We start from the raw sequence: 9767 nt of genomic DNA, 5'->3' as shown, positions 1-9767 counted from the left end.
CGATGTGCCACCTATCACGGGTCTGCACGATTTACTAAAAAGCGTAAACCATAAACGTACTGCCTATCACGGGCCCGTATCGTTTACCGATGTGCCACCTATCACGGGTCTGCACGATTTACTAAAAAGCGTAAACCATAAACGTACTGCCTATCACGGGCCCGTATCGTTTACCGATGTGCCACCTATCACGGGTCTGCACGATTTACTAAAAAGCGTAAACCATAAACGTACTGCCTATCACGGGCCCGTATCGTTTACCGATGTGCCACCTATCACGGGTCTGCACGATTTACTAAAAAGCGTAAACCATAAACGTACTGCCTATCACGGGCCCGTATCGTTTACCGAGGTGCCACCTATCACGGGTCTGCACGGTTTACTAAAAAGAATGTAAATTGAAATGTACCGCCTATCACAGGCCAAAGTACTATTTACCAAGGTGCCACCTATCACGGGTCTGCACGGCTTACTAAAATAACGTAAATTGTAAATGTACCGCCTATCACAGGCCAAAGTACTATTTACCAAGGTGCCACCTATCACGGGTCTGCACAATTTACAAAAAAGCGAAAACCATAAACGTACTACCTATCACGGGCCCGTATCGTTTATCGAGGTGCCACCTATCACGGCTCTGCACGGTTTTCAAAAACGTAAATCATAAATGTACCGCCTATCACAAGCCAAGGTACTATTTATCAAGGTGCCACCTATCACGGGTCTGCACGATTTACAAAAAGGATGAAAACCAAAAACGTACTGCCTATCACGGGCCCGTACCGTTTATCGAGGTGCCACCTATCACGGGTCTGCACAATTTACAAAAAAGCGAAAACCATAAACGTACTGCCTATCACGGGCCCGTACCGTTTATCGAGGTGCCACCTATCACGGGTCTGCACAATTTACAAAAAAGCGAAAACCATAAACGTACTGCCTATCACGGGCCCGTACCGTTTATCGAGGTGCCACCTATCACGGGTCTGCACAATTTACAAAAAAACATTCTTAAGACTCGTTTAACTTAAACTTTTTTCTCAAACGCACATTAAGTAAACCGCGGTATTAAAAGATTCCCCGTTTTTAATACTCCTTTAACTCTAATGGTTTTCAAATTCCACAGAAAACAATTCAAGACATACTCTCACATTCAATCCATAATTCACACCAAAACACGTCAATCAACAACCATCAAGTATGAACACGCCAAATACGACGAACACAAATCAACGCAATATAACACCCACATACATCAAATTTCATTTACTCATAATCATACACAATGACTTCAAATTCATTTACCACGAAACATTCATCAATATAAACAAAACCTAACTCTAAGGTTTTACCCATAACGCATTAGATTCGTTTTTCCCCAAATCGATACATTAAACCCTAACGAATTCCTTCCCACACAACCACAGATAAGTCCCTAATGCAACTAGAAGTTTGGAAGGAGCTCTTACCTTAACGTTAGCTCAAACGTGTGTTTCCGGTACCGTGAGTAAATCCGGTAAATTTTCCGCTCGCAACCACGCTTCCAAAACTGGTCCACTAGCACCGTAGCATGGAGGTGAGCAACCTTCCCTTCTATCACTTCTCGAAACGACGTTTAGATCTAGGTGAAACGGGGAGGTTTGTGTTTGAATCTCAAATACCGTTTTACTTCGTTTTCGAATCAAAGAGGAAGAGTGGAGTTGAGAAATCCTTGTTCTAACGCTCACCCAACCTTGGGTTACTATTCTTGAAGAAAAGGAAGCGAAGAAAACGAAAAATGGAGGAGAAGGGAAAAAGGGGGTCACGGTTGATCAGAGGAAGAAGATGGAAAATTTCAGATTTTCCTTCCTTTCTTTTTCTTTCCTTTGTTTTTCCTTTCTTCCTTTTTCCTTCTTTCCTTTATATACTCTTTTCTTTTCCTTTTCCTTCCTTCTAGTTTTCCTTTCTTTTTCCCTCCAAACAAACACACATGTATATATATAATAAATATAACTTAACAAATATCTCAAATCTAGATATTTGTTAAATTACCATTTCACCCGTAACGCATTAAATTCTCCGCAAAGGATTCACCGCAGTTAATTTCAATTTATTTATCGACGAGAAATTTTAATTGGCATCAAAATATCTTTTTGATTATAAAACTCCAAAATCTTATTAACTTTGGCTTAAAAGCCTCTGAGCCAAAATCCAAAATACAACAAAAATACATAAAGGGTACTTTAAAATTATGGGTCTTACAACTAGAGACCCGACATAACCCGCATTTTCTTGGTTCTCTTTCTTTACTGCCCATTTCTGTTCTAATGCGTTTGCTCTTTGGACGACCTTTCGTGACTCTCCGCATTAGTGGATTGTGACACACCTTAACACCTTCATATTGTGGCCAATATCCTTGGTTTGGTATGGGTTGGAACACTTCATCATAGACTTTTAATACCGATTCCACTTTATACACATCAGATATAAGGCTCCAATAATTATACTTTATGCTAGAGCATGCTGCTATGACATGTGAACAAGGCATATGTTTAGCTTGATATATTCCACAATCGCACCACTTGTTAGAAAGGTTTACACTGAAATGACCAATTGGTCGCCCTTCTCTTGGAACCACTGTCTCATGCACCATGAAAGTATGGTTGCTCCGATCAAAACTATCCACCCTATGACTATTGGATTTACTTATTTCCAATTTCATAAAATCTATGCAAGGTTTTGTGTATACCTGACCAGAAGCTAAAATCGATGCGTGTTGTTTTCCCATGGTTGGAAATAGTGTCCCTGTTTTAAAATAAGTCGATTGCACCAAAGCAGTGATGGGAAGGTTGCGCGGGCCTTTTAATACTGCGTTGATTGACTCCACAAGGTTGGTTGTCATCTGACCCCAACGACTACCTCCATCGAATGCTTGAATCCAATCTTGTCGAGGTATGTTGTCTAACCATTTCAAAGCATCCAGATTTAGCATGCCGATTTCTCTACGGTAGTATCGATATGTAGGCTCGTTGATAGAGTAACCTGTATTAAAACAGTAGACAATTATATAAATTGAGAATAAAATTATTAAAAATTAAGAAAATTATAAAAATTAAGAATGAAACTATTACCCATAGAAATAACTTTTTTCTTCAAAGCATTGTCTTTAAATTCCCTTGTAAAATTTTGTGCAATATGTCGGACGCAGAACATATGCTTTGACGGAGGATCTTGCCACCCATTATTCGGATTATTATAAGCACTCTTAATAGATTCATGTCTATCGGAAATCAAACAAATGTTGGCTTGTGGAGTGACAAATTTTCTCAAATTTCTCAAAAAGAAACTCCAACCTTCTTTTGTCTCACCTTCCACAATAGCATAAGCAATAGGAATTACGTTGTCGTTCCCATCTTGTGCAACTGCTACCAATAGAGTTCCTTTGTACTTGCCGTACAGCCAAGTCCCATCAACTTGTACCATTGGTTTGCAGAATTTAAACGCAGATATACACGGAACGAAATCTATGAAAATCGTTATCCCATTTATCAAACTATTCTCATGATAAGCTGGGATGGTTTCCATTTCTATTTTAGTTCCTGGAGCAAACGTTTTCATAACCAACAACCATTGTGGGAATTTTTTATTTATTTTATTTAATTAGTCTCATTAATGGATTATTTTATTTTATTTATTCTGAATTTTTATTTATTTTATTTTATTTTATTTTATTTTATTAGTCTCATTAATTGATTATTTTATTTTATTTATTCTGAATTTTTTTATTTATTTTATTTTATTTTTATTTATTCTGATTTTATTTAATTTTTTTATTTATTTAGTCTCCCTTAAAGGATAAAATCAAATGTCAAGGTCATGTAACCAAAAAACCAAATGATTCCATATTACCATATTTACATGCGGCTGGCTTTGGTGAAGTGGTAAAACTCGGAAACTATAAGATAGATGTCGGTCTCATCACTGCTATGGTTGAGAGATGGAGACCTGAAACTCACACATTTCATCTTCCAATAGGTGAGTGCACAATAACTTTGGAAGATGTTTATTACATTTTAGGATTAAACGTTTCCGGTTTACCTGTTAGTGGTTCCAATTTTGTGCAAGTAAAACAAATCTGTCAAGATTACTTAGGAGTTATCCCACCCGACGGAGCAACAAAAGGTAATTCTATTAAATTAAAGTGGCTTAAGGATACATTTGACGATGTTGGTGAAAATGCATCTGAATTAGAAAAACAAGCATCATGTCGAGCATACATCCTACGTATGATCGGAGGGTTATTGATGCCTGACAAATCCAACAACCGTGTACATCTAAAATATCTTTCACTATTAGGAGATTTAAACAAAGTATCCCAATATAGTTGGGGTTCAGCTGTTTTAGCTACACTTTATAGAGAATTATGCCTTGCAACGAAACCTGGTGTAATATCTATGGGAGGATGCGCATTATTGTTGCAAAACTGAGCATGGTATCGTTTGTCTTGTGTCGCTCCTGAATCTCCAAAACCATAGATATTTCCACTTGCACAGAGGTAACTATATTATTTTTATATTTTTTTTTAAAACCAATTGCTTACCATATTAATAATTTTATTACATTTTTATTTTTATTATATTCGACAGGTTTAATTCTGGTGGTCTAAATTTTGCTAAAGTTCCTCATAACGACGTAGAAGGATATCGAAAAACAATTGATCACATGATGGTTGAGGAAGTAATATATTAAATCACATTTATTTGAATTTTTTTAAATATTTTATTATTTATACTTGTTATAATTACTTTAGCTTATTTTTTACATGTCAGTTTTATTGGAGACCTTATCTCGGGTTCCAACATGAAGTTTCAGAAGAAGATAGGGCCACTTGGAGTGCATGTACTTATCTACTCTGTTATCATATTGTTGAAAAACATCATACAGATAGGGTCACACTCCAGTTTGGTTTACATCAACAAATACCACAACCACCAGAGGACATGAAATCGTATCACGAGGTCGACATGAGGCGTGGGATTGATGATAATTGGACTTGGGTTTGGAGGGAAGAAATAAACCATTGGAATGAGCGCCATAATTACGTGTTGCAAGGTAACATCGTACAAGGTGTTTTATGTCATAGCACAGAATATATGATTTGGTTTAGACAACACACCAAATTGTTTATATCTGTAGAACAATATCTTCGTGATCCCCGTTTACAACCGCCGTCATATCCTCGTGTGCAATCGACCTCCCAATCAACCCCACAACACCAATACACAGCAGGACCGTCTTCATCATCACCTCACATACACGTCGCTACTGAAGTTCCATTTTATGATCCACCACCATCTCAGTATTACGTTCCGTCGGTGCCAGAAATACCAACACCCGGTTATCCGACAGAAGATGGGCTTCTCTATAATTTGTTTGGAACTCAGTGCACAACTCCTGAGTCGGCATATGCTGTATTTGATTCAATGTATAATCAACAATCCCAAAATGTAATGGAACCAGGTGGCAGTGGTTCTAATCCATCTACAGCTTACATTGAAGAAAATGATCAAAATGACGATGAACCGGAAGAACCGCAACTTGTTCAGAGAGCTAGACGAGTTCGGCGACATCGTACATGTGGGACTGGGGGTCATTTAGGTGGACATCATTGATATAAATTTAATGTATTTTGTTTTTTCAAATTTGATTGATGTACTTTTTTATTATTAATTTAATGTATTTCATTTCATTTTCAAGTTATCAATATCAATTTCTTTTCATTTAATTGTTATTATTATTTAATTTTTAATATCATTTTAAGTATAATAATTTTTAATTAAAAGTATAATAGTTATTTATTATAATAATAACAATAATTAAAATATAACATTTATTAATAATTAATTATTAACGTATTTTTAATTAATTATTAGTATTTTTATTTTTTAAATAATTAAATTAATAATTTAATGTATTTCATTTTATTTTCATGTAATCAATATAAATTTCTTTTCTTTTAATTGTTATCATTATTTAATTTTTATTATCATTTAATTTATTTATTTAATCACTTTAATTATAATAATTTTTAATTATACCTATAATAATTATTTATTATAATAATAATAATAATAATAATAATAATAATAATAATGATAATAATAATAATAATAATAATAATTAAAATATAAATTTTATTTATAATTTATTACTATACTTTATTGTAATTTAATATTAGTATTTTATTTTTTAAATAATTAAATTAATAATTCTAATAATAAACTAACTTTAAAATATAACAAAAAAAAAAAAAAACTAACCCAGTGGGAGGTCGCTTCCCCAGGAAACGACCCCCTATTAGCATTAAAAAATTTCCTCTTCAGGAGGTCGCTTCCCCAGGGAACGACTTCCTGAAGGAACGAAAAAGTAGGGCATTCTGGAATATTGTTTCAGAGTAGGGCATTTGGGGAATAAAAAAAAAAAAGAGGATATAAGCATCTTTTTCCCTAAGTTGTGATAACTTGGTGATCTCAACACTAAAATATTTTTTTTTTACAAATAAAATAGAATTAACTGATATGCAACATTTTGTTAGTTTTAGTTTCAGACGAATGAGTTTTGACAACATTACGATCTCAAACTTTCTCAACTAAATCCAAATAAATAATCAAATACACTCATCAAAATCAATTTCTTAGACTCGAGGTCTTTTGTCTTCATCAAATCAACAATCTTCTTTTATCAAATCGAATTTTCACAACAAAACGCATTTTTTTTAAAAGTAACCAACACACAAACATTTTATACCAAAAACTACGTAACTTTGATTTATCAATCACACTTGAAGATACGTAGGAGCACGAGATCGCTTGTGTTTAGCAAAATAATAAAATTTATCTGTTTTATCTCTTTATTTTAAGCACTTTTATTTCAATATATATAACATTCATAAAAAAAAATTATAATTTATATTGGTATTTGTCAATAAGAAGAAAGTAAATATTTTTTAAGTTAACATATATATTTTGCACAATTAATTATAGGTAACATTTTTTAACGGTTGTCGTAGGATGTTAATACATTTCTCTGCACATAATCAACTTTCGAACTCTAAACTTGGTTTAAAAGACCATTATTTGTTGTTTTTAAGGGTTTTTCAATGTTTTCCCTATTTTAAATAAACTTTGGTGGCAATTTCATTAAATTCAAGAAATACTTGAAATTTTAGGTACAACGGGCTACTCCGATGGAAACTCTTAGAGAGTCAAGTTTAACATAATAAATTATGCAATTTTTTTAACTTCATATATATTTAATTCTCCTTCACAATTTTTGACATTTGTTATTGGATTATGCTTCTCTTTATACACTACGCATCCACTTATACACACTTATGAGTAAGACCCAATTTGAGTGAAACTTAAGATTAGTTTGAGGTTGAGTAATGCTAGATTTTTGGATGTACATATTGTTAGGTTAGCATGAAGACTTCACCTAGAGTTTCATTTCTTTTGAAAATTATTGTCACTTCTAATAATTTCCATATTGTTGTTGACAATATTCTAAAATAGAATCCATGACTCTAATACTAATAGAAAATTGTGTTTTTTAATACAATAACCTAAGTCGGTTACATGAGGCTGAGATTTAACAAATGAATGAGGCAGAGATTTAATTTTAATATGTTTAAGTCGGTTGAGTAAGTAAACGAGTTAACAAAATGAGGCTGTGACAATTTTATTGAAAACTGACTCAAAGTTGTGTAAAAAAAAAAATTAAAACACGGTTGAGTAAGTAAACGAGTTAACAAAATGAGGCTGTGACAATTTTATTAAAAACTGACTCAAAGTTGTGTAAAAAAAAATTAAAACAAAATGAGACAGTGGTAATTTTGTAAATATCTGAAAGTTGTGTAATACGGTTATATTGCTCACTAACTTAAGACACATTGAAAAAAATAAATAAAAATGTTCGTCTGCTTTATATATTAATCCTATTGAATGCGTTTTATCTTCTTTAATATTTGCGTTTTACTTAGCTCCGGATCGTGCGTTCCTTAAAATGTACACGTTCCTTACCTCTGGATCAAAGTGTATCGAATCATTTCCTTAACTTCAAATCGAAGCGTATCGAATAAATTTTATGTTTCATGCCTTCTTCATACCGCGTTACCTGTATAGACCTAAAATTTGGGTTACTAGTATTCCTCTAACGTCACTTTATCGTCGCCGTTTTATCGTCATTGCTTCGTCTATTTGTAAAAAAGGTTTGATTATCATTTTCTTCTTGCTTATCTATATGTTTTGTGTGTTGATGTTTGGGGGAATTTTAATGTTTGAAATTTTACATTGTTTTAAATAGTAGAGAAAACGTTTCTTTAGTTCATCCTCATTCTTGTGTGTTTGATCTACTCCATACAATTATATATTGGTTGTTGTTCTTTATTTTGCACATAACTATAGTTTGTTAAAGTGAATTTTAAAATATCAAATTTACTCAAAAAAAATAAAAAATTATAACGTAGAATCCACAATTAACTTGTGCAATCAACTTAGTTCTAATTAAGAGTAAATTTTTTTACACTAGAATATGGAATTGTGATGTCAGGATATTTTGATATTTGTTTAAAATAATTGATTTAGTGTTTCTAATATTACGAATTCACGACGCAAGTACGTAAATTTTTTAGCAGTTGTTATTGATTATGTTTTTTAATGTTCATATAATAAAAAAATTATGATTCAGTCGATATTTTTTTTTTGTTCAGATATTTGATAACTCGATATCATTTCATCAAGAACAAATTAAAGAAGTTTAAGAACGCCGTGTGAATTTTATCTTGGAATTCATTGAAAAAAATGACATTGCTTAAATATGCGTATTGAATATTGCTATAGTGTGATTTTGTAATTTTGTTAATGCACATCTAAAACATCTGATTCTGTAGTAAAATTCGAACTTATAATTTTATGCGTTAAGAGTAGTCATAGATATAAGACATTTGTTTTACTCTATATTTTGTATGAACATCTATATATTTTGCTTATTAGATGATTATATAAAATTGTGATTCCAAATACAAAATTATGATTTAAAATTGAGTACAAAATATTATACATATGCATGGAGTAAAACCATATAAGAAATTTATTAAAAAAAAATTTAAATCTACCTGTTAAGTCAATTATTCAAAAAAACTGACTTAAAAAGATGATTTGTTGAACTATATTTATGATGTTTAAGTCAGTTAAACTGAACTATCTTAACAAGATGATGTACATTTTAAGTCGATTTATGAAATACGTTAAAAAACATGTTTATTAAGTTGTTCGCCGTTAATTTGAACACCAAACCAAATTAAAATGTACATTTTAAATGACTTAAAAAGGTAAAATTCTACTACTCAGTGTCAACTATAGTCTAGAAAAGAAAATGCTCCAATGTAACCTACATAAGTTTTGCTAATATTTAAAAGATTTGTGAGTTTTTTCTATTTTGCAAACCTCTTTCAAAATAGCTCTATGATTTTGAATATAGTTGTAATATTTAATTTTCAATTTATTAAATATATCTTTTTTTTAATTTAATTGTCATGCACTATATCGAAAAATTATAATCATTTATAAATATAATTTTATAAATAATTTTAAAAAAAATAAATATATGCAATGATTCAATAATTATAATTAATTAATAATATATAATAAATTAAATTCATATTTTTTACGTGCATATATGTACATTAGTACAATAAAAAAATATTAAATATATCAACATTAATATATATA

General features: G+C 31.7%; 2 protein-coding genes across 2 annotated transcripts in view; one reads left to right on the top strand and one right to left on the bottom strand.

Moving 5' to 3' along the window:
- The window catches only part of LOC105852170 (uncharacterized), a 13442-nt gene extending 9878 nt beyond the window's left edge, over nt 1-3564 (bottom strand). The window contains exons 1-2 of the mRNA XM_012715901.1: nt 3111-3564; nt 2252-3021 (exon numbers count right to left, since the gene is read on the bottom strand). Of these exons, the coding sequence (XP_012571355.1) occupies nt 2252-3021; nt 3111-3564 (1224 nt within the window). The remainder of the gene's footprint in view (nt 1-2251; nt 3022-3110) is intronic.
- A 1042-nt stretch (nt 3565-4606) lies between these two features.
- LOC105852169 (uncharacterized) lies at nt 4607-5735 on the top strand. The gene is made up of 2 exons (XM_012715900.3): nt 4607-4716; nt 4809-5735. Exons 1-2 carry the CDS (start codon nt 4702-4704, stop codon nt 5649-5651), a joined length of 858 nt encoding a protein of 285 aa, XP_012571354.2. The 5' UTR covers nt 4607-4701; the 3' UTR covers nt 5652-5735.
- Nucleotides 5736-9767: the final 4032 nt, after the last annotated feature.

The sequence above is a fragment of the Cicer arietinum genome, chromosome 5, assembly GCF_000331145.2.
Source record: "Cicer arietinum cultivar CDC Frontier isolate Library 1 chromosome 5, Cicar.CDCFrontier_v2.0, whole genome shotgun sequence".
Taxonomy (NCBI): Eukaryota; Viridiplantae; Streptophyta; class Magnoliopsida; order Fabales; family Fabaceae; genus Cicer; species Cicer arietinum.
Note: the sequence above shows the minus strand (reverse complement) of the source record. Positions and strands in the feature narration are given on the sequence as shown.